The 24,033-nt window shown below is 40.5% G+C and overlaps 4 protein-coding genes across 10 annotated transcripts; 2 read left to right on the top strand and 2 right to left on the bottom strand.

The window, feature by feature from the left end:
• Positions 1-20: 20 nt before the first annotated feature.
• On the top strand, positions 21-4,207 carry LOC111264853 (zinc finger protein 532). 3 transcript variants are annotated; one of them, XR_002683113.2, is made up of 4 exons: positions 21-162; positions 345-470; positions 1,215-2,856; positions 4,069-4,207. XR_002683113.2 is itself a non-coding variant. In XM_022841070.2 (3 exons), the coding sequence occupies exons 1-3, from the start codon at positions 124-126 to the stop codon at positions 2,802-2,804; spliced, it is 1,755 nt and encodes a 584-aa protein (XP_022696805.1). In that variant the 5' UTR covers positions 21-123; the 3' UTR covers positions 2,805-3,714. The 3 variants fall into 3 exon arrangements, 2 of the variants coding, with proteins under 2 accessions (XP_022696805.1, XP_086826355.1); XM_022841070.2 differs by lacking the exon at positions 4,069-4,207 and having other exon boundaries at positions 1,215-3,714; XM_086970229.1 differs by lacking the exons at positions 21-162; positions 4,069-4,207 and having other exon boundaries at positions 342-432; positions 1,215-3,714.
• Positions 3,493-6,178, bottom strand: LOC111264855 (U11/U12 small nuclear ribonucleoprotein 35 kDa protein). 5 transcript variants are annotated; one of them, XM_022841077.1, is made up of 4 exons: positions 6,098-6,178; positions 5,148-5,347; positions 4,752-4,847; positions 3,493-4,497 (listed from the first exon to the last, which is right to left on the bottom strand). In XM_022841077.1, exons 2-4 carry the CDS (start codon positions 5,331-5,333, stop codon positions 3,970-3,972), a joined length of 810 nt encoding a protein of 269 aa, XP_022696812.1. In that variant the 5' UTR covers positions 5,334-5,347; positions 6,098-6,178; the 3' UTR covers positions 3,493-3,969. The 5 variants fall into 5 exon arrangements, with proteins under 5 accessions (XP_022696812.1, XP_022696809.1, XP_022696811.1 ...); XM_022841074.1 differs by lacking the exon at positions 6,098-6,178 and adding an exon at positions 6,040-6,087; XM_022841076.2 differs by lacking the exon at positions 6,098-6,178 and adding an exon at positions 5,709-6,026.
• A 25-nt stretch (positions 6,179-6,203) lies between these two features.
• aph-1 (gamma-secretase subunit Aph-1) lies at positions 6,204-10,008 on the top strand. Its single transcript, XM_022841080.2, has 4 exons — positions 6,204-6,467; positions 7,513-7,760; positions 8,036-8,286; positions 8,438-10,008. Exons 1-4 carry the CDS (start codon positions 6,355-6,357, stop codon positions 8,603-8,605), a joined length of 780 nt encoding a protein of 259 aa, XP_022696815.1. The 5' UTR covers positions 6,204-6,354; the 3' UTR covers positions 8,606-10,008.
• Positions 10,009-10,457: 449 nt separating this feature from the next.
• On the bottom strand, positions 10,458-17,089 carry LOC111264858 (uncharacterized). The gene is made up of 4 exons (XM_022841082.2): positions 16,208-17,089; positions 11,990-12,220; positions 11,313-11,665; positions 10,458-11,088 (listed from the first exon to the last, which is right to left on the bottom strand). The coding sequence occupies exons 2-4, from the start codon at positions 12,203-12,205 to the stop codon at positions 10,959-10,961; spliced, it is 699 nt and encodes a 232-aa protein (XP_022696817.1). The 5' UTR covers positions 12,206-12,220; positions 16,208-17,089; the 3' UTR covers positions 10,458-10,958.
• Positions 17,090-24,033: the final 6,944 nt, after the last annotated feature.

Here is a 24,033-nt window from a genome sequence, read left to right as displayed (position 1 = left end):
AATTTGCAAACAGTGTTAAGGAACTTTAGACGGCAATTAGGAAAACTGGGTAGGAAGAGTTTTGTTTTGGTCCAGTAGTCGCTAGAGGACACACTGTCCCGTACGCGGCACTCTGTGGGCGACATGAGCGCCGTAGTCGGCAAGCCGGGCACCTCGGCACAGGTAGGTTCCTGCAAAACGGCTAAATAGCCTTATATTTACATATGCTGTTATTTTGTTTCCTGTGTATTTGTGGATCAATGTTTATATTTCAGGATGTTTCTTTTGATATTTGTATATGCAGATACTCTCCGAATTACTTGTTGCCAAAATAATAATGCTATGCTTCATATGAATCCCTTCAGGGGTTGGAGCTAGATAAGGTGTCAGGACGTACCGAAGCCCCTATGGTTTTCATGGACTATCAGGAAGACTGGATGGCCAACGTCATTGGTAAAGTTAAGGAATCTCAAGTTGGCCTTTCTGATAAGGTAGTGATCACTAACTTAATGATGTATTTGAAATGTGGTAATTTATACACTTTTATTAAGCTTGGCGTATAATTTCGACACTTTAGTTTTTACGCAGAGTTGAAGTCTTTCAGCACCAATATCACCGTTAATAGCACAGTGCCCATAACGCTGTGAGCAGCAACTTTAGTACGATATAGATTACGAAGGGTACCTCTTAAGCAATTATTTAAATGCCTAGCTTGCAGGAACGCCCGTGCGCAGTTTTATTGGCACTTGATAAAAAGTCCAGCGTGCAAGATAGATTAAAGATATGAATAAGGAAACACAATATATACTACGTCGAACTTGTGTGCTGAATTGATTTAAGTAAAAAAAAAAACAATTTAAACTGGGTTTTGAATCCTTACGATTTCGCTTACGATTCCGAGTCTAGCATTCCCACTACAGTGCGAATTTGGCGGTTGAAATGACAACGTGCTCAACATGCAATTATTCAATTTGCTATGATGGCTTATTTGAAAATCTGCCTATTTGTAATCGAATTCTCTGTCTTAAATGTTAGATACTCAAGTTGCGTAGTAATTTTACTATAGTATATCCTTCCTGAACGAGATGCTACCGCATCTTCAAACGTTAGTTATAGAGTGACAAATCGCGAAAAGATATTAAAACGGACTGTAGCCAAATAAAGGTATTAGCAGAGTAAAGGAATATATGTTCTATTATATAATGTATGCCCCTCATTTTGTTTTACTGTTCCAGAAATTTGAGTGTGCACAGTGCGGCCTGAAGTTAATGAGTGAGGCTGGACTAGAGGAGCACCTGCAGCGGCGCTCAATTGAAGTGCGCCTTCCTTGCCTCAAGTGTAATATTGTGCACATCTGCTACAACCCGTGCCAGGTGCTAGGCGTGATGCGATTGTGCGACACAGAAGTAGCATGGGGAGTGACTGTCGTTGAGGTTCGACCACATATTGCCGGTTTGCCAGTGACTTTACGAGCTCCGCCCGATACGTTAGCGCCGTCGAGTGGCAAATTCACCGCTGAAGAGTTAATTCGCGCCACACGTACATGCCATGAATGCAAGGTGTTCTGCGCCGACGACTCGCTCGAAGCGCACATGACATTTTCTACTGGACTGAAGCTCGCATGTCAGACGTGCGGCCAACGTATGCCAACCCGCTGTGCGCAACAGGCTCATTGGCGCCTACACGCAGGTAGCCCGCCCTTTGTCTGTCCGGAATGCGGCAAAATGGCGCCGCGCGACACCCCACCCGAACAGTTCCTTCAACATGTGCACGGTCTATGCCATCATCGTGAGCGTGCCCTCGTCTTCCAGTGTCCCAACTGTCCCGCCGTTCACGACCGAGATCGCGAATTAGCTACGCACATTGCCGATGCTCACGTACAAATGTTGTACAAATGCTCGCTGTGCTCGCTCGCGTTTCGCGACACGTCCGCCTTCGTTAGCCACAGCAGCAAGAGCCACCCATACGCGACGGCTACGCCAGTGTCGGTGATCAAGTGTCCGATGTGCGAAGCATGCGTGTTCGCCGACACCGAAATGCTAATCCAGCACTTCCTCTCCATTCATACGTCTTCCTGTGCCAAATTCGTGTTCCGCTGTCACGTCTGCCGACAGCTCCGCACCGACCAGCTGGCGATTCACGAACATCACAAGGCGGAGCATGCATGGCAACCCCTGTTTGCCGACGTCATGGCCGCAGCCGAGGATCGCAGTCGGATAGACGTTGCTCTTATTGGCGTCAAGGACAGCAAGGGAAAGGCCAGAGGGGCAGGAGCCGAGAAGGGAGACAAGGCTGGACAACTGGCCGCGTATACCCTCGCTCAAGGGACTCTGCTTCGCTGCGTCAAGTGCGCCTTCGAGTCTACCAATCGAGTACAGTTCTTGCAGCATATTCGTTTGCACCGTGAAGGTGAGACGGCGCACCAATGTCCAGATTGCGGTTTATATCTCGCCGACGAGACCGCGCTCAGCGAACATTTGCCGGCCGCCCATGAAGCGGTAAAAGCTGCTGTAGTAACCGACCACCTACGTCAGGTCGCAGAACTCGTGGCGTTGATTACAAAAAAAGAGGGAGCCGCAGGTAGCGGCTCAGCCGCTCAAGGCCAGACCCTAAGCGGCACCAATACGCAGGGTGCGCATGGCCAGGGGCCGGCTACGACGACTAGCCAAGGTCGACAGGCTCGAGGAACGGCTGATAAGAAACCCCAACGGCCAAAATGCCCAGTGTGCAACCTCAGCTGTGCGGACGCAAAGGCCCTTGAGTTTCATATGCGGACGCACGGAACAGCCTTCTTAAAGAGTTACAACAAACAACGAAAGAATTGATAACAGTCAAGACAGCTAGGAGAAATATTGGCTTGGATGATGTATAGAGGAGGTTTGTCTCGACGTATCGCGTATTAAACGACGGATATCAGTTGTATTAGTATCACTAATAGTAGCAGTAGCTGTTAGTAGAATTTCAGCGATATTATGACCGGGTCGGTTAAAAACTAGTACCATTTTCACAACAACAACATTATCATGAAAAAGGAAAAAACTACTTGGTCAGGTATTTCCATTAAAAAATGTGAAGAGGACGTATATATATATATATATATATAGTCATACGTCGCATGTGTGTGTCTGTACGTTAAATGTAATGCTGAAATTCCGATATGAAAGAATTATTGTATGTTTGAAAGCTAGTAAGTATCTTAGCAGGGATGTGTTCATTAAAAATAATACAATCACAATTGCACCAATCGAACAGACGAACCGACGAAAACTGAACTCGCAGAGTTAGATTTATCAAAACTCAAAAGGCGTGCACTGTAATTGAATTATGAAAGTGTAAATTATTGCTTCGTTCATATGAACGTTCAAGGTTATACGTTGGTGGCATTTTGTTTTGCGCACGCCAAAACAAAATTCGCATCCAACTTCAAAATATTTTGTACATTCTTTATATATTATGGTAAATAATTATGAAAGTTTGTCGAATCAATATAAATGAGTATAAAAAACAGAGTAATTCAATATTGTCAACTTGCCCGTTCTTTGACCTTTGATAAAGATACAATTAACAGGCAGGAAAATTGTTATTAGAGTCTGCCAAATTTAGGCCATAATCTGATCGATAGTTTATGATTTGCAAAAAGTAATTTTTTTTTGGAGCTGTTTACCTTCCTTATTCTAGAATAAACGTCGCTATTCAAATGTCTATTTACAGGACAAAATAAATTACATAAAGTTATTTTTGAAGGCGTTATTTTTTGTCGGTTTCCCATAGAATGACCCGCTTCACACCCTGTATTTGCATTTACCGATGTGTAGATCTATCAATAATTTCGAAGTAAGTCTAGGTAACTAGTATCGGTACGAACAGGAGTACATTCATCTATAGTGATAGATTGATAGGTGAATCATTTCTAGCAACTCACATACTGTATCATTTCATGTTCGATCTCAACAGTTTCTATCAAAATTCGAGGGCAGTTTTTATCCTCTTTTATTTTTTTTTGCTGCTGGAATTCCTTGGGCCTGAAGATGGCGATCGGTCTTCTACATGATAAGTAACTGAGCCACTTGAAAAATGTTTTTTTTGCAGAGGTGAATGAGCGCTCCGTTTCTGGGATCGACTTTGACTCCTATCATTTCTGCGTCTTCTCTTCGCTGCAGAGTACGGGCGATCGTGAGTAGTTCTACCTAATGAGTCCAGCCGTACACGTTCCCCAACCGAAGCAGTTACTCTTGCGGCCTGATGAGGACAAGCTCTTCCGCCAAAACGCATTTGGCCGCTTTCCTTACGGCCTCCGAAACCCCCGCCAAGACGCCGTGGTTTCCAGCCAGGAAGTGTCCTGCCCACTTCAAGCTCGACTAGGATCGAACGACCATCTACGATGGTTCCATGCATTTCCATTGCTGCTCGGACACCTGATGAGTGCTTGAATGTTACGAATGCGTAACCACGTGAAGCACCAGTTATCAGATTGTGCACAAGGCGAATATGTCTGATAGTGCCGCACTTCGAGAAGAGCTAATGGATATGAACGGAAAACAAAATAAATCGAAAGAGAATCGAATCGTGGTCCGTTAAAAATCAACCACGCAATGCAAAGAAAACGTACAAATACAAGACGTTAGAAAAATACAATGATTTTATGACAATTTAAAACACAAATTTCTGTAACATCTGTATGTAATTCGGTCGATTACTAAAACTAGTAATTCGGTTAGCGGATTTATTCATTATTATATGTATATTAAAATGAAAAAAATATACTTAAGTACCTGCTGGATTTGATCCTCAGTCACTGTTAGTTGTAATCTTCCAACAAATACGGTCTTTTTCGGGTTACTTTGTAACGCAGGCGGCCTAAAATTTGCCTAATTGCAGATTAAGTTTACGTAAATATTATAGCAAAATTAGAGCAAAATAGGACATCTTTAAAGAGACTGACATGAAACTCCAGAATGCTACGAAAGTATCACGTGTGGCCTCTACACTTTTAGTTAAAATTTTTAAGCTGTGGCTGTTCTTGTATCTTCCGACAAATAAAGGATTTCTTGGTAAAAACCGTCTTGGCAATGCATTAACTTCAAGTACTTTACTGAAAATATAACATAAACGATTCCTTAAAAAAAATAGCATATAAAGAGGAAAACAATCAGTAGAAAAATACCTGCCTGAAAGGCCCGGATAATTGCTCTATCGTTGATGAAATTTCCTGACCCATCCTTTGTACCCGCTACGATTGGGTCATAGGTTTGATCGAATTTATATCGCCTGGAGGACCTAGATCGCCCGTGTTTAGCGCTGAAAAATTCTTGATACGTAATGCAGCCCTGATACGCCGACCTTGATGTCTGCATAATTACATACGCTCCTAAAGTAAACACAAATTGAGACACTCTTCAGAAGCTGCTTAGAGTTACATCGTACGCAGCAGCTAAATCTAGCTGACATTTAGATCATATACCGTTAACATGTAATAATGTATTATCGTACCATAAATATATTTTGTGACCGTATATATTTTGGCCTCCATTGATAATGGTTTCACGGCTTTCGAAATTTTACGACTACGAAAATGATAGATTTGTTTAATAATGTATAGCAAAATAATTTATGATCTGAGGCAATCGCCATTGTTTTACGTCAATTCGCGTTTGTAATTGCTAGCTTACATAGCATAGATAATTTCGAGAATGTTTCAGTTCGAATCATGGTCGTATCACTAAACTTACGTGCATGATGTTAATAATATTATTCGGCTTATACCAGTACACTGAATCGCATGAGATGTTGTTACAATTTATATTGATTACTTGGTAATTGATTAGCTCAAGAAAATTGAATATTTATCTCTGAACTATTGGGGATCTCGAACCGCAAAAAGTAAATATAGGTAGCAGCTTCAAAACTATATTGCTCTTTATTCTGGTTGAAAGCACATGTTACTTTAGAACACTTTTACTATAACTAGACTCGCACAAATTACTATTCAACAAAAATATACAGCACGTTCCTTGAATTCGTATGCCTATATATATATATATAGCTATACTCTGATTCTACTTCTCTCCTTCCCTTTCCGCACAAATTTCATAATACACTGCTCCTCGGTAGTACGCACCAAATGATTACACCGCCGTCCAAATCAACGGAGCTGAACAGATGGTAAGCCACCCAAAATAGCAGACGACGTATCCGCTTTTGTCATGTTATGACAGCCCACTGAAACCGCAACAGTATATCAGTGTAGTGAAGTTAAATATTAACGAAAGAAAGAAAAAAATACTAACTGTACTTTTGGACTGTGCCTTAGGTTTAAGTGTTTGATTGACTTCTACACTGTTGAGCTTCGCCGCGCCTGCTGCTTCGTATGCAGAAATGGCGTTAGCGGAGTTTGTTGGCTGCAGTCTGGTGGCTTTTGGGCCGTCGTTTTCTATGTTCTGCATTACGATTGCTTCGTGCCCTATCCGAGTGATTATCTTCATAACTGCGTAAGTATTTTCTATCGCTATTACTGTGCCACTTCCAGTAAGTTATTCTAGCTAGATCTAGCTGTGAGCATCGTTTCAGAAAATTATAGCAGAGTGAATGTATTTGCAGTCGTATCCATTACGACATACTGGATAGACGAGCATTATACGATATGGTCAATTCGAACACGTATTCAGTATCAATCTATAAAATAAGCATTACACTTCTGCTGCCCTATAGAAAAAAGGAAGTATGATAACACTACATCATTATTAATAAAAGTACTAATAAACAAAAAATGGCAACATGTATGGATACCATGGTAAATAGTCGTTGGTTTTGAAATTAATGCATCCAGAGGCCGGCTGGGCTTTCATGATTCACTCACTTATTAAAGCAACCGCAAGCTATTGTGCAGTGCAGTCTTATAGGGACGGCTAAGCCAATCACTCAAATAAGACACCAGAAAACAATATTGAGCATTTCGTTTGGAATAATAACAAATAATATGAATATATATAAAGCTTCAAAAGACGAGTAAGAAGCCGCTATATCTCCTCTAACTGTAACAAATAAAATTTAAAAAAGGTGAAAAAAAAAGTCTCTTAACAGATAGAAACAAGTTATTATAAGTAGAGACCATTCGCTTTACATTTATTTTCACTGCATCTTAAATTTTCTTGTTAATGTTAATTCACGTTTTTTTAACCGCAGAGAATTGCTACTTTAACCTTTAACGAAAGAAGATGATCAGTTCTTAGTGACCCAGTGCTTTAAAAGGGTGGAATCCATTTACTTCTTATCATGCTTCTAACTCAGCCTGATGTGTTTGCAGCTAACATACCAACAATCCAATCTAGCCTATTTAGTCAATAAAAAACCAAAGCTCTCAAAAGCTATCCTATCATTCAAAGAAGTGTTGCAAAATACCGCAGTGTTTTGTGTCGAGTAACGAATATTTCGGTATTTTAAATACCGTTCTCAACTTCCTACAAAATACTGAACAATACAGCACCTTCGTAATCTTTTGTTTCGCCGCGCATTTCTGTCGTGTCTCCGTTACAGAGCATTCTTCTGGCTAGTATCGTTGTTACATTCGTCGATTTTGTGGTGTTGCACGGTGGCAATATTCCGGCCGTCAGATATTAGCAAACTAGTTCCCTTCGGCGTAATTGAGGCGGTTCTATTTCAAGAATTATTTCGCTATTTATTCTATAAAATCTTGCGAAAAGCTGAAGTTGGCTTAAAGAAGGTCACAGAAGTTGGTACGGACGGAAATGTCGTGTCAGATTCTAGGCAAACACTTGCTTATGGTAAGCGCATAGGCAGTTATTCAGTTTCATTTGTCACATGCGTCAAGCACGCATTTTGTATACAATTTCTTTAAATTTTTTTCCGGCTATAATCAGCCTGTCATATTTTACTTATCTGACCTGATCTATTTTTTTTAAATCGCTACGCTATTATGATAAACATAAAATGATAAGTTACGTGATAATAAGTTACATGATACGTTGCTTCTTTTTTTTACTCTGGTATAACAAGACTGAATCGAGTGATAACTATTGGAAACCATTGATCATTTCAGTGTCCGGCCTCGGCTTTGGCGCCATTTCCGGAGGGTTCTCGCTCATGAATGTATTGGCAGAAATCGGGGGACCAGCTTCCGTCGGATTATTCGGCCAGTCTGAATGGTTCGTCCTGGCTTCGTCGTTTACAACATGCCTTTTCATATTTCTGAACACCGCTTGGGGCGTGATGTTGTTCCACGCATACGATACAAAAAATATCTTTCTGGCTTGTGCGACAATCCTGCTGCATCTGACTTGTTCGTTGGTTGTAAGTCTGCCTTTCTTTCTATGCCTAGCTTTTTTGTATCCTGGAACATAAAAATACGCGGTACAAACATATATAGCACTTACAATACGTATGGTAATTGAATAGTTGCTAATCATGTTATTTAATGTTTTTCTTTTCTCTTTCCGCGCAGACACTCTTCAACGCGGGCGAGGTATACGTGGCCTCACTGGCTCCCATCACGTTGATAACACTCTTCTGCGCTGGAGCTGCATTCCACTGTGCAGGTGGACGGGTTCGGAGATTGGGCCTGATCTTTGCACGACGATCAGAGAGTAGTAGACGGTCATCGCTTCAATAGAAAGTCAGATTGCGGCATTTCTGAGTTCCCGAGTGGTCCGTCTGCTTTGTTGACTGGCCACCAACACCGCTTATGCAGGGTAACGATGCAAACTGGACAACAAGCCCCTCACGTCGAAAACCACAGATAACGTACAAGGAAGTTGCTTTCACAAAATGGCTACTCTGAAGACGGCTTGCGTTATTGTTAATGCGGAATAGGGGTCGGCTCCTTATAGGTGATATTTTAAAGGATACAAGTTATGCTGACTGACAAATGGTGGGGTTTTTTACCTTTTATTATAATCGTCTCCTTGGTAGGCTATTTATCACTACTGTTAGAAAGCTGAGAATGCTGTTATACATCTAGCACTCCACTCAATATATTCCATTGTCTGAAAAGCAACTACTGGATACATACGGTACATCAGTATTGTATAAGTAAGCAGTGACAGTATTACAATAGAATTGTAATACGACTTCAGGCAGTGCGGCACTATTGTAACGGCGTTGCTATGGCTATTTGCAGTCTATAGATCGACGATCTTGTCTAGTCCAATGACAGCGCAATGATAACAGTAAGATAAGCTGTAAAAGCAGTGTTGATATAACAGTCTTTGGTGGTCTAAAAATCCGCCGGAAGACAAGCGAAAAGTATAACAATACTGTTCGTGTCTCTCATCTTTAGAGCCTGAGGCCTCTAGCGCCAGTATGGATGGGCGACGAAGGCTGTCGTCTAATACAATGGAGTAAACGCGATCAGGTAACGGGGTAAATGTTTACGATAGAACTCAACAAAGTTTAATTCAAAATGGTACTTGTAAAAACATGGGTTGTGTATGAAACGATACAAATCACTCATAATCCAGGAGTTGTAACTTTTTCTGTGTTCTGATCACAGGAGGCGGTCGACATTTAGCTACTGTGTATAGAAGAACGAAGCTTAACTCGATGAATTAATTGAATTTCTGCATTTCTCAGACTACAGTGACAAAAATTAGATGTTGCTAGATCAGTCGTTTCATATCGTAAAATACAGAGAGAGTACATACATTTATTGAGGCATGCTCTACTTCGAGATTCTAACTCTATTTGCAAGCAATTCATCTAATTACACCTAATGCACATACGGTAAGATTTTCATGTATGGAATTGGAACCTACCGAACTGACAGTTCTATTTACCTAAAATGATTTAGTTTGTTGCTTGACATTAAATGGGACCGTATCAGTGACGGTGCCTCAAGGCAAAACAACCAAGGGATGGAAGTAGAAGGCGCAAAAAAAATACTTGGTAACTATAGCAATGATATAACGAAGATTATTATATATGTAACATATCCACAATTGTAAATTCAATCACATCAAGTAAAAATCAAACTGGTGTATAAGTAATAAATTTTCGATTATATAGATAACATTCTAATCGATGCTATTATCTTCCTAATAGTTTTGTACGTAAAAGTATAACATTCTTCTTGTTTTTTTTGGTATACTGGAATTTTTTCTAATGGTGGTAAACGCCATTGCTGTCGCGTTTTGTAATGTAATGCTACTATCCTATTTCATTGCTACTTTAATTCACATTTAGAGGCAGTGGATGGACTGTTTATTTTGAATTTCCATAGGTGAATCTATTCGACGTTGTAAAGATGACAAAGACAGTTAATGCCATAGTATTTCTGACCGGGTAAGTTAGAAGCTTTTAGGTATTTTATTGTCAGACAGTAAACGTTGAGAAAACTTACTTTTTTGGCCCTTAAAAAATTTTAGTATTGAACCTTATGAGAAGTAGTTGTATATATGTAGTAATAGATAACCCAAGCATAGAAGAACACACACATGCCAATAATTTAAGGAAGTGAGACATTGCCGTACGTTTCATTTTTCATCTTTTATTTTTTCGTCGTTTGTATCGCAGCATCCGTTAAAATAATTAAGATATATGTCTGCATCTTCTTTTCCTTCCTCCTTGTAAATAAAATGAAGTTGTGAAATGGAGCAATAAATAGGGTAGTCATTAGGATTGACTGGTATGTGAAGAGATGACTTGATATTTGCAATGGATGGTTTTTATATTTTTTTTTAATTTTGGAGTTTGCGCTTACTTATTGTATCTCAGTTGTCGGTACATAAAAATCGGAAATGAATAGTTTCGACGATTAAGACTCTAAAAGGCTGCTCACAGCGATGAGAAGTACTGCCAGTCTTATACAATCGGGTAGTTTGGTAAAAACTAACGATAAAACTGTTTTCTCAGGAATAGCGACTGACAGCTTGTATGTGCGAACTACTTTCGCTGTGCAACCTCTACTACATTCATTATCATCAACTCCATTGACGAATTAGCTAACATTATAGGTCATGCAGATCATTCTAAACCGCCTCGTTACACGTTTGGTAAAGTGTAAAGCAGTCATCACCGGAGCGGCCACTACGAGTCGCGTTGTAGCTAAAATCGAATTTTAAATTTTTCTGGCGCTCCAGCGCGTAGCTAGCGGCATATCTGAAAGACGTACAGATGAACAAAAAAAGTTATGTCTTTATTGATATTTTGTTCTTCACGCATTGATTTATTCCAAGAACAACTTTCTTTTTTTTTTCTAAGCTATTGTTTGAATTAGTGGATAAAATGTTACGGACGGTGTCAGTTTTACGGTATGTTCTCACTACGATAAGGTTTACTAGGTACTTTCACTACGTTCGGTTCCCTAAACAAGGGTTACCTACCCTCCAAACTGGGCAACGAGGTAACCGAGTTCATGTCCTTCTTTCACAGCATCCTTTGAAGCCTCACACAAAAAGCGTTGCATGCAGTTCTCGTCCTTTGCCATGGCTGATTTTAGGAGGCCCTTCATCATTGATGCTCCCGCGATTGTGATATCATCAAGGGCCCCATTGAGTCCACGGCCCTGGTGAGCAGCACGAGCTCGAGCACCAAACGTTGTCTTCACCATATCAAGAACTGTGACTAAGAGGTTCAAAATTTGCCGAGACGTGGCTGCGCTCTCTTCATCGGAACCAAAGACTAGTTTGATAGCCGTCTTAATCAGGTTGCGCGTATTCATAAACTTGCTCACCTCCTGCCCATGCAAAGAAAACGAAGACGTCGTGACACATCACATATTACCTCATAAGAATGTCAACTGTATGGTCTATACGCAATCTATTTCAGTGGAATCCACACAAACAGTGGAATGCACATCACGGCAAATGTATCTAACGGAGTAATTTCCCCACTACACTTGGTAAAGTCTCTCAGATAAACCAACGCTTTGTTTTCTTAATTCGCTAACCAAATTCCCCTATGAAGTAAATAATTGATTCCTTTGATGAAATGAGAATAGAATATCGTATGAGACAATTTACATCCACATCTATTATTGTATCTGCTTTGTCTTTTGTACCTGTTGCGCCTTGAGTTCTACGGCCTCCGAGCTTGCACCGACAGAGTTCTTGTTCATAGAATTATGAAATTTGTAACGACGTTCCTCGATTCGTGGAGAACGGGCTACCTTGACAGATTTAGTCTCCCGTGCGCTGGCTAATTCCTCTTCACCAGCTGCGGTCACCGTTGCAGCTAATAGAGTGACCCCCACGAACAGTGTTACGTACGCCCTCATCTCAACAACTGAAAACTGTAATGATACACCAGTGTCACTTTCTCTTTCGGCGCTAAACGGAATTGGTATAAAGTGTACTTAATCCTCACAACTTAGCACAGGCGTCGTTCGCGTAACGTTCTCGTTATTGAGGCGACGATGGTTGTTTCTGCTTCTGTTGTAGTATAACGAATGAAGACGCAGATAATCTAACGTCTACCATTTGCAAAATTGCATCTGGTTTTGCTTCAAGATGTCTCATTCTTTAAATTCACTATTGAATTGCGCTTGAATGAGAGAGAAACTGGTAAGAAACGCCCTTTGAAGTTTGTCGAAGCATCCAGCACAATGTTATGACGATGAGCAAAACACGCGGTACTGCTGCTATTGTTGACCTGTATGTCCTATGAGCCAACGTGAACTCATCCGACGCGGTGATGCCGCTATCAGTTATGGTGGTCACCCTACAACGACACCCATCTACCAGCGTTACGTGAAGAACCGCTCCAGTCACAATTTGCGCTTGACCCAATACCGCAAGTAATGGGAGCAAAAATTCCGGCGAGCGAAGCCATTGGCCAACAAGTAAAACTGTCTGCGTGCATGCCTCCCGGATCTTCTCTGCTTCTCAAAAAGTTACGCTGCTTCACTTTGCATAGCGTGTCTATCTGGACAGTTTACTATTACCACTAGTGGCAGTACTAGTACAGTTAAGATTAGTCCGCGTTGGTCGTGCTTACTTGAGTTAATCTTCTTTTGTGTAGCGGGCGGACATTAACATAATCGAGCCCGATGAGAAAGCCGGAGAGTTTTCACTGTTTATTCGCCAAGAGCCGCTCATTGTCGGCTTGTCGATTGGCAAATTGGCTTAAATAACACAATGGAGTTGTGGTCAATACAGAGCATCAAAAAGAAGTGGCCCGTTTGACTAAACAATAATTTGGGAAAAACAGTGTTGACGTCAAGATCCATCCATATGCTATGTCGGTAGGATTAGATTGCTCCGCCTAAAATTATAGGATTTTTACAGTATCTGATGTTGCTTTTTATATTAATATGATGCACTTTACTCGATGAAAAGCTTAATATCGTCTCTCAATTAACCGTGATTAGCGGTGGAATAGAGAATAGCCTTCTTCATATATAATTCTACTGTTAACTGTGGCAAACATCCAAGTTGAACAAAATGACTAAAAAAGCCGTATCGAGAAAGTCCCCGGATGATGGCTCACGACGTGTAAGTATGTTTACAAAGTCACAAAGACATCTTTAAAATTAATGTGTTAAATCATAATTTTAGACATCATTAAAGGTTTGGGGTACTCGGTTTAAATTCCACCTATCTAAATCGATCCGTTAGGGGCAACCTTTGCGTGCTTCTATCGTATCTAATTGCAGTACAGGTCAAAATTGGGCGGTGTACATCTTGTGTCTGCCCAAATTATAGACTAGTAGATGCATAAATGGTACCCTTGGACACATTCTTAGCTTGCCTTTCTATTATTTAGTAACTTCCCACGCTTGTTGCACTTTAATAGTTAGGCTGAGTAATGAGCGACTTTTTAGAGAACACCGTAAAATCATTGCACTTGGTAACAAAGCTTCGAGTGAGCCTTACTGGTTAAGTTGAGCATAGATATTAAGAAATAGTTATCGTCACATATTAGAATATAATACAAGGTCACGACATTTACTATACGCCAGGTGTGATTCGATCAAAGATAAACTACACTAAACTATAATATTGGAACTTTACAAAATGGAAGAACAGATTTGAAGCCTGTAGTTCGCTAACAATGATCAATGGAAATGCTGTTTGTCTCTTCCGCCCTTTTTTAGCAACTTGCAGTGTACCAACTATGATAGACTGACGAAGACGTGGTTTTCGATACTGCTATTAAAGGTTATGGACTGATAACGTTAAGCTTATCTGGTTCTTTCGTGAAGTATGTACGTTCTCAAGGAGACGCAAGATTATTCTTTGTTAATTGGTTATCCATATCAGTTAAACAAATCTGTGCTCTTAATTAAAAATGCTGTTTGCTGTAGATATCGTAGAAACGTGAGTTGACTGGGGTTGAAAAGTGGTGCCCAAATAGGCCAAAAAACTTTTACAAAGGATTGTTCTTTTCTAATTTTTTTTAAAGTTCTCTAATGATGGTCTATAAGAAATAGTAACGATAGCAGTATATTAAAGCTTAATTTTTAAACATTCTGCCTGATGTATTTCCTTGATCAAGTCTGTCATGAAGAATGTTTAAATATATTTAAGTCGACTGCTAACGCGCCCTGCGTGGAGTCTCCGCGGCGGCATACAACACAAAATTGTTTAGTGAAAAATTTACATAACAAAGTAGTTTTTACATCAGTTTTAATTCATTTTCATGAACATTGCTTGAAAAACAGCTTTACAGAATCTTCATGTATCGGAATTATAAAAGTTATTATCGATCATACGGTGATTCTCATGTAGTAAAAAAATATAGCTAATGATTGACTTCATTATAGTTTTCAGCATGACATTTCGATAGCGCCAGCATTGTCGAGTTGTTTAGACAATAAAAATTGTGAAGATGGCCAGCATCAGATTCCGGTAGGTAATCTATCTTACTCTTAGCAAAATACCTATAATAAAAAAAAAAACGGTTAATAACACTTAAATTATAATACATGTTATATCCAAAAAATGGTTTACCTCCGATATTGAAAGATTAATGTGATACTCTGGTGAGACTCCGTTGTGGCTCTAGCCGTAAATATGCTAATGCCATTAGTTATGACCTAGCAGAATGCACTCTTGTACTAAAAATATTTTATATTTCAATTTTTGACCATGTTGACTTTCTTTGCCTTCCACGGTTAACAGGTTAAATTAAGTTAATAAAAGTATCAGTTCTAAGTTAAAAAGTTCGATTTCAGTTCCCCCAAAAGTAATCGTTCTAGGTCAGCTGGTGAGAAGGATAAACACCTTGTATGTTGCACTCTTTTGACACAAAGAACTTGTCGGATAGATATAGATTTGTGCAAAATATGCAGTGACTCGGAAGTAGACTTCTTCGGGAAATGCCTGATTTTCTTGACAGCTTCTGTCCTCTAACTTCTGGAACTGTGGAGTCTAATAAACCGCGAATTTGTAAAGGGACCAGCTGCTAAACTTTTTTGGTAGTGTCGATCGTACTCGAATAGGTTTCATTAGCACAAAGCCTCCCTATTTGCTATCTGTTAGCAGGATAAGATTTTCTTTACATTAGGGTGGATAGCCAATCCGATAGCAGGTCGCTTAAAGGCTTTTTTTCTCTTTTAAATCCAATTTAGTTAAAAAGTTGTCTAGACAGTTATATTGGATTGACTAGCATTGGCAGTATACTTAACAATAGTACTGTGCTTGCAAACAAGCTACATTGTAGCTTGAACAGAACAATTGGATAGACAGATGCGAGGCGCGTAATGTCTGGCCTGTTTTAAAAGAAAAATCTGCCTATGCTTAGAATTTAATGGACACGTTTATGAATATCACATTATTATAAAAATTCATTCAACTTATGACGTGTTTGAACTGTAACATTTCCCTTTATCTGGTATCCAATGTGAAGCATCCCAAAGTCGGTGTTCACATTGACAGCTGCACATTCATCAATTAATGTGACTCGCGCACTCCTCACCCAGTTGGCAGTCAGTATGCGCCCTATCTACACATTCTTCTTGCTCAGAAGACGAGCAAGTTAATGCGGCAAATAATCCATTATGAAAGCATCCACATAGCGACAACGGTCAAATGCGCTTTCAGGTTCTTCCATTACCAGTTGTGTCAAACAACTTCAAAAAGGCTCTCCGCACACAGCCCACAACTTGCTGACGTACACTAACTAACTAGTGAACTGCACGTATTTCATAGGTCTGTATCCGGCGGTACTAGGAGACTCGCGCGTTTTTCGGATTCCATTGCGCTTCTTTAGATTCACTAGCGTATCCGCTGCCCATGTGACCATCGTAACAGTACGAAATCGTCATAAAAGTACTTACCTGTTTGGGGAGCAGTGCTACGCAGTGTGCCGCGTCTGCTGTTGAGTACAGTTGCTCCAGCCGAAGAATGTAACTGTCCCCGTGCTAGCGATCGAATGCGGGGACGGTTCTTCTGGCGCACTGACCCGGCTCTTTCGATGTCGTCAGCGATGTTGGGCGATGGCAAGCAAGCGATCACCAGCAACAACGGCCGAACCACGGATGCGCACACCCCAGCCTACAGACATATAGAGCGTCAGGACAAGTAGCGCGAGTGAGGGGTGTTGGCGGTGTCGGCGGAACGAACCGGTGGTAGATCCAGAAACGACGTAGACGACGAGCGGGAAAACGGAGAAACCGCTGTTGTTTCTTTATTAGCAGCAGCGATGGCCGCGGCAGAAGCTATCTGCGAAGGACCCGTAAAAGAAAACCATCAGGGAGCAAAAAAGCCAGAAGGAAAAACAGACCGTGCAATGTAGCTTGACGACGGCGACGTCGGCGACGATGTCAGTGGCAGCGAGATCTGGCGTTGAAACCAGAACCGGCAGAAAGAGTGCACAACCGGCCAGTCGTGTAATGGTCGACCAGCAAACAGACGCCAGTGCCACTACCGAACAAAGTGCCGTAGCAAGAGTGGCAATCGACGGCGTCAGAAGACCAAGTCGCCGCTGCAGAAGTGGGACAAGAGTCTCTTTGCTCTTGTTACACTGATTCGATTCGTTCTGTCCGTAGCACATACTTGTGCACGCGCACACGTACCGATGGACGAACCGACAGACAGACAGACAGGCATGTACGCAGTAGCACAAACACAGGCACTCTTCATCGACATGATGGGATGCATAAAGTATTTTATCGCTTCTATTCACTAATAGGGATGGCGCGGAGAAGCTTCACAAAGTAGACTGGAACAGAATAACGTGTTATCAGGCAGCATCAGAGAACGGAACGCCTGCGTGTCATAGCAACGATGCTAGACGTAAGGGTATATCTCAAAGTCCCTTTATGAGCTTATTTCAAATACTATGAAAAGAATACGTCGTCGTCCATACGTTATATATATATATATATATAATGTGGACCCTAACGCAGCAAAGATTTACTTAGTTGCGCGGATTCACAATAATTTTTTTATTCCCTGGATTCTATGAGAATTTGCGTTGTCGTCTATCAGTTGCTTTGCTTCTACTTTCATACAGGCAAGGTCGTGAGCTAATCTTCATAATCGTGCAGTCTTAGTTCACTCGAACCCAAATATATCAATACAAATAGAAAAAGTACCTACTTTATTATGGAACTCAATAATGGAGAAGATTGTTTCCTATTCAAGATGGTAGACTTGGTACCTTATGGTGAGCGAGTAGCTAGATGCACCCCGTTTAATTACAGCCTTTTTGTTTATATTAAACTGGTCTACTCTAATCATTTAAATATAGACAACTGTGCCTGTGAGCATGGGCGTTAGCAATTTTGCACATGCCCGATCTGATTCGAGTGCAAGAAACAATTCGGGCCATGCAGAGCGCAAAGTCAACCAGGGGGCAAAAAGGACATGGCAAAACATATATGAAAAAAAGCCAAAGTGTTATTCGTTTTATGAAACAAAGAGAAATATTCTATATGAACAATGCTACATTTGAGTACGTTCACCTCAACTCTGCAATAGCGATTTCTAACAATGAAAACGCGTTCTCTTTTACTTTTCTGTATAACATGTGTCGTAACCCTGTTTTCCGAACATGTGAACATGTTCTAGTCTCTGCTTCCTCTTATGTTTTTACTTCTATTTTAGCTCGCTTTATTTTTTATTCTTCGAATGAGATGAAATCAGAAAATATAAGGATTAATTACTGATATATACCCATACTGGGGCGTTCAGTGGTAATTACTGTACGACAAACGAATCGTTGTCAAAGAAACAACTGAAGCGGTAATAACGATGGCGCCGCAAAAGCTTACCGCGTATCGGATGGAGGTGACGTCACCGAGCCGAAACGTGGAAGCACTGATGTCTTGCTGCGTCAACACGACAAGTGAAAGTCGTTTCTTTGTTACTTAGCGCATGGGCAATTTCAAGTCTGCCGCGTAAGCTATGCCAGCCAACTTAGGCTTTACAACTTACCGAATTGTTACTTTAACATAAGGTGCAGCAGCACTTCATTTGCACTAAGCACAGAGCATTTTAATAAATAATTACGATTATTGTTAGCCATCCATTCTGAGACTAATATGTTTCACTTTTTTGTTTGCAATGCATTTTGCACCTCTAACTAAATTAAGAGCTTTTCCAATGCCATTTATTAAATAAAAAGACGTATCCTCAACTAGGGTATTTAACTAAACCTAAAATGACTACGAAGCTGAGGCAGTATCACGTGTAGATTGTTTTGTGTTTGCTGTTCGTAGAGTAGACCTACACCTGTTAATTTCATCCTGAGATTGACGTCCTCACTGGAGTAAGAATCCGTTCCAAAACGAACTCCAGGCCAATACAGACTGACTGACTCTGTGACTATGGAAAGTTTTAAATGAAAAACATTTTACGTCTGCACGAATTTATATAAGGTGTTTATGGCAAAGACATTATAATTTTAAGAAACGAAACATCGTATTGCAACGATAATACTAGTACGTCAACAGCTGGTTACTTGTGGCTTAATGGCCCGCCTAACGGCGCGTTGCCTTTGTGGCTCCCAGACGTTATTCTGCATCTGCTAAAAATATTGGCACAAAGAAGAGAGAAAAATAGGTAAAAGAAGTTTTGATCACATTCACCTCACATTGCATTATGTAGCTATTGTAAATTGCTGATCGAATTCCAGCAGCTGATCGACCACTATTCGTTCCATCCTTTCCTGGCCACCATTGTCGGTTGGCCGGCTGTTTTCCTTTGTCAGGCATCAAGCAATCCCATCGGTCCTCATTTCTTGTGCCTTCGCGGTCTCTTCTTATTCACCGCGTTGCGCATGCGGGTTCTCACAAGTTAGATCGTACGTATGATGGTGATGGCAGAGCTCTGGCGACACTGCAACTAGTCGCCCGGTGCTGCTGTTGCTGCTGCTGCATGAGAAAATGGGACAAACATCGACCAAGAGACACAACGTTTTAGATCGCCTTGAGCGTTCCCTGCCCAGTAAAGCAATGTTAGACGATGGCCGATCGTAATCGATAACATGGCAACATTACGGACGTCGTGGTGGCTAGCAACCGTAAAACGGAAAGCATAAACTACAGCTGCGGACGTGTCAGTGAGCTCGATCACGACGTCTTCTGACTGCTGGGTCTTCTGTTTCGAAGCGCTGCACCCACACCGACAGAAGCGCTGGTAGTAACTAGTGAAAGCGGAATTAGATTATAACAACTATCAAGGATCCTCTGTTTGCCGGTAGTACTGCTTGTGGTGCTAATAGTCATAATGGGTGTTTAATAATTACTTTAATCATTTGTTGATTTTTTGTTAAGATCGAACTAGTATCTAGATAGTACACGTTTAATATTGGTACAAAGTGAAAGCAAGGACACGACAATGTAAGAGCACTTGCACGCTCAACCTAGTTGGTGGGAAGTCATTCTGCTGAAAATGTAGACAGCCGATTCTGTTGCGTACGACTGTGTGCTGAAGCAAAAAGCTAGGCTGCTCCAGCTTTATAAAATGCATAGCGATTTGGTGTGTCGTTAGTTTATGTACGTATATGTACGATAGTTATGTGCGTGGAATCTTTCAGCCGTAACAGGGGTTAAAACCAGGTGTTAAACTTAGTGATTTGTGTATTTGTTAATTAGAATGTCGTCACCGATGATTATAGGTTAGACACCACTACTTGGCTGATAGTAACCGACGAATTGATCAAAACCCAAAGCACTATATTTATTGCAGAGTCATAAGTTGAACAAGTACCGATCTCTTAGTCGGCAATCACTGCAGATGCTGCATCGTCTGCCGGAATTATTCAGCAAAAAAAAACACGAAACGAAAAAAAAAGAATAACTAGTACAATCGAATCAAAGCAGAAAACCAGAATGGTCCAATAAAAGTAGCCTTTTCCAGCAAAACGAATAAAACAGCAAATAACAATTTAATCTACTATAATGAGGTAAACGTCAGCCTATTAGATATTCTGCATCAAGTAGAGAACATCCACACAGTCAACCAACGTGCATTTCCCGGTCGTTATTTCATTAGATAACATGGCGCTATTAGTATGACTCTCCTACGAGAATACTGGTTATAATATGACGCTTCATTTAGGACTTCCAACCGATTGGTTATAATGATCTTAGAAGTGCATGCAGTTCCTCTTGTAATCGTAACCATTACACTGATTGCAATCGTGAAATAAATGGGTTAAGTGCTTATGGATCAGAATCACTTGACATGAGATAGATCTACTAATGAGCTAGCGGCCGTCCAAATGGACACATGATTCTGACGACGCTGACTGGGCCTTTTGTGAAAACACTATCCGCAATAACCGCGATGTTATTTACCGATGCTTGCTGTTGCACTACTTATCACGATATATACGAATGGAAGTGCAGTTCGCAGAAGCATAATACCGTTCTAAAATACCAGACGCTTTCTGCTTGGGAATACACGATGCGATTATTGTTACTGTTACGTATTACATACAGTTTGATTTAACGGTTGGTATTAATAAATAGTAATGCCTCTTTAACTGAAATGGCCAAATATCTATAGAACTCTTACGAAGCGAGTAAATAACTGGAAAGTTTACCTAAACTGAACAATGCTATCCTGTCTCCCCCCAGGTGTGTCACCCATAGTTATAGGGGCTCTTAAAAAGGGTTATTACCTGTAACAGTGTCAGTGTTTACATCGGATAAGTATGATTCGGTATCACGCAAAAAATATTTCGATATTCGGAAATGTCATAACTCATTTATGGATTCGGTTGATAATAGAATACAAAACAATAAATAAATGTATTTGATTTTTACGTACGCTGTTTTCGTTAAGTATTGCTTCAGGCCCCCAGCCCCTCGCAGCTTGAAACGCAGTGTGACTACATCGGTTTCAAATCTAGATCACTTCACGGATCCCTAAGTTTAATAAGCAAACACGTTAACCACCGCGCAATCACGGAGACAATACGAAAAGGGATGAAAAGATAGTTTTCGTATCTCAAAGGGTTGTTTCGCATCCTGGCATAAGATACACGCGGTTTACGTTGGCTTCGTAATTTTAGTTTAATGTTGATCTGCAGCTATTTGAATCATCCTACTTAATAATAAACGAAACGTATGTTATACAATCGTTGTGCGTGGAGCGGATTTGATGCACAGTATCCGTTACTGAAAAGCAGAGCAATAAAAATTCCATTCCATACTAATATTTTTTTAGGTATATATACGCCGTTACACTGCACGACTGACTGTATTTCACACATGATAGCATATTATTATTCTGCAGAACACAATACATAATAGTCACCTTTGGCAGCGCAGTTTGTAATATACGTTAGGTCGAGTTTCTGCGAAACCACCATTGAGAGATATTATTTTCCATAAAACTTTAGTCTGAAGCACATATTGTGGTGTTCTAATATGACCATTAGATGTGCGCTGAAACAGGCGAAAAAGTTTTTTAGGGTTGATATCTAGATGAATCACTTTGTCGTTTGAGATAACTGGCAGGATATCAGTTAGTCAAAAATTAAAAAGAAGCATACCCCACATGGATGTCCTCTTTCGATCTTCAAGATCTCAATCGAGTCTTACGCCGACATACTCGTGCTTAGACAGGTTAATGATAGGAGGAAGCTTTTACTCTTCAAAAAAAAATGCAGTGTGAAAGTTCCAAGCGGCAGCCACTTTACAAAATCAGGTGTTTCCGTTTATGCGACAGTGCGGCACATTGATTTGCCACAAAAATGTCTGTATCAATTGCGACTTTCGCGTCGATACATACAGCCGAAAGCCTCGTTTACGCAGCATATTACGGGAAAAACGCTTTTAGAAAAAACATTGCAGGTGTATTTTTAGATAGATAGATAGGTCGGTAGAAAGTACGTCGCCGCAAAAGGGCTTATATCAATTTTGGTCAAAACAGAGAAAATATTTTTAATATTATGTATAAAGACTTGTAAAGTGTATTGTTAGCCTTTTTTCTTGCTAGAATATATAGTGGTACTAAACTGCATTCAAACTGACTTTAACCTTTAGAATTTTTACAATACCACCATATATAACACGGTACAAGTTGAAATTAACTCGAACCCTTTTGCACAGAAGACCCTAAGTCTGTCTACCTTTGTCTGCAAACTGCGCTTTGGTTGGCTTATCAGCTAAGAAATGTTTTGACCTTTTGCGTATATCTAATATGCATTTGTCTGCCCTAGACGATCTATAAAAATAAATTGAGGTTGAATATTTCCCAGTTATTAGGCCATTCCGTTGACACGTCTGCCCTTCGAAATCCATCCGTATTGTTTCAGTATGTTAGAAGAGTTTTTGTTCAATTCGCCGAGTACTCTCGTTATCTTCCAATATAAATTCCCTTTAAAAAGAAACCAGTAAAAGGTACTTATTTTATCGGCTGTAGATTCACCCAGTAGCTTTGCGAGGTTCATGAAGTGTTTGTTTTCGTCAGAACAGGCATTTTTAAATAGGTGGACGTCCTTAGCTATAACCGGAAGCATCCTCAGGTAATGAGTGCATTTCCTAGTCCATTTTTCTCGTGCCTGTCCTAAGTCTTTCTCCAAATATAAAAATTAACGTCACTTTTTAATTGCGTGTAATTTGCCACGACGGTTTACTCTGGTTAAGAAATATGGCTGAAACTGGCTGAACGTTGTTCCCGCATCTACTTCGCGTATGCGGAATGTTTTTTCCTATTTTTCAGTAAGCCGCAGCTGAAGTTAAAGTTCGATACACAGAGAGAGATACGCTGGATAGCCGTCATTGTACCTTGGGAGCGATTTCTGGGCCTCGGGTATTCAAACCGTGATCAAGAATCCCTTCCTTTATTGTTGAGCTCTGGCGCTTACCGCAAAAGATTTATTGAAGCCTTTCATTAAGATCTTTGCCTGGTAAAACGTCTATGTTCCATCTGTACGTATAATGTATGGGATAGTATGCTACCGTTACAAAAAATATCTTTAGATCTAATTTTGGGCTTATTTTAGTAAGCCCAAAATTTTATTGCCGATTAAGTCCTTGTCAGTTAACTAAATAATGTCGGTTTAGAATAATTCCACAAAGTGAGTGAAGTTACGTTCTTTTTTATCTCGACACGGTAAGTTTTCACGGATCCTTTTCTTTGGCCATTTCGGAGTCTGTGGTAGATTTCAACGACCTGAATCACTAGGGTGTTTCGCTAAGCTAACTGCATGGAGCACTTATATGCATGGCTGGACTGTTGTTATTGAATCCCCAAAATTGAGCGACTTCCAGGTTATTTTACAAGGTAAAAGGAACTTTCTTTTCGCGGGCCCAGGTTATTTTACAAGGTAAAAGGAACCTTCTTTTCGCGGGTCCAGGGTATTTTACAAGGTAAAAGGAACTTTCTTTTCGCAGGCCTTTACATCGAGCTTCACGATATCATATCAGATTGAATAAGTCTGAAGACAGACGGTATGCACTTGAATAGACCTAGGAAAAAAGGGTATACAAGAGACTTGAATCACAGCAATCACAGTGTGTCGAGGTAAGAATTAGCAGGGAGTTCAGCATAACGTTTATCTCTCAAATAAAAGGACGAGTTATTGAAGAATAAGGAGGCGCGTCTACGGAAGCGACGCCAGTGATAGCTGTATAAGCATGTGTACAACTACGAAACAAAGGCTTAACCAAAGCTAGCAGCTGGATGTTTATAATCATCACGAGTA

This window comes from Varroa jacobsoni, unplaced genomic scaffold (assembly GCF_002532875.2).
Source record: "Varroa jacobsoni isolate VJ856 unplaced genomic scaffold, vjacob_1.0 scaffold_905, whole genome shotgun sequence".
NCBI lineage: Eukaryota > Metazoa > Arthropoda > Arachnida > Mesostigmata > Varroidae > Varroa > Varroa jacobsoni.
The sequence above is the reverse complement of the archived record's forward strand: the minus strand, read 5'-3'. Positions and strand labels throughout refer to the sequence as shown.

What these genes read in the sequence shown, in the direction of transcription:
- LOC111264853 (XM_022841070.2), top strand. Translation starts at nt 124, where the DNA reads ATGAGCGCCGTAGTCGGCAAGCCGGGCACCTCGGCACAG. An exon ending in AGCCGGGCACCTCGGCACAG is followed by an intron (nt 163 to 344) that starts GTAGGTTCCTGC and finishes GAATCCCTTCAG; the next exon opens with GGGTTGGAGCTAGATAAGGT. An exon ending in AAGTTGGCCTTTCTGATAAG is followed by an intron (nt 471 to 1,214) that starts GTAGTGATCACT and finishes TTACTGTTCCAG; the next exon opens with AAATTTGAGTGTGCACAGTG.
- LOC111264855 (XM_022841074.1), bottom strand. Translation starts at nt 6,070, where the DNA reads ATGAAATTTGTGCGGAAAGGGAAGGAGAGAA. An exon ending in GCGGAAAGGGAAGGAGAGAA is followed by an intron (nt 5,348 to 6,039) that starts GTAGAATCAGAG and finishes TGTTTACTTTAG; the next exon opens with GAGCGTATGTAATTATGCAG. An exon ending in CAATTATCCGGGCCTTTCAG is followed by an intron (nt 4,848 to 5,147) that starts GCAGGTATTTTT and finishes ATCTGCAATTAG; the next exon opens with GCAAATTTTAGGCCGCCTGC.
- aph-1 (XM_022841080.2), top strand. Translation starts at nt 6,355, where the DNA reads ATGGCGTTAGCGGAGTTTGTTGGCTGCAGTCTGGTGGCTTTTGGGCCG. An exon ending in GTGATTATCTTCATAACTGC is followed by an intron (nt 6,468 to 7,512) that starts GTAAGTATTTTC and finishes TCTCCGTTACAG; the next exon opens with AGCATTCTTCTGGCTAGTAT. An exon ending in TAGGCAAACACTTGCTTATG is followed by an intron (nt 7,761 to 8,035) that starts GTAAGCGCATAG and finishes TGATCATTTCAG; the next exon opens with TGTCCGGCCTCGGCTTTGGC.
- LOC111264858 (XM_022841082.2), bottom strand. Translation starts at nt 12,205, where the DNA reads ATGAGGGCGTACGTAACACTGTTCGTGGGGGTCACTCTATTAGCTGCA. An exon ending in TAGAACTCAAGGCGCAACAG is followed by an intron (nt 11,666 to 11,989) that starts GTACAAAAGACA and finishes TTGCATGGGCAG; the next exon opens with GAGGTGAGCAAGTTTATGAA. An exon ending in CTCGTTGCCCAGTTTGGAGG is followed by an intron (nt 11,089 to 11,312) that starts GTAGGTAACCCT and finishes TACGTCTTTCAG; the next exon opens with ATATGCCGCTAGCTACGCGC.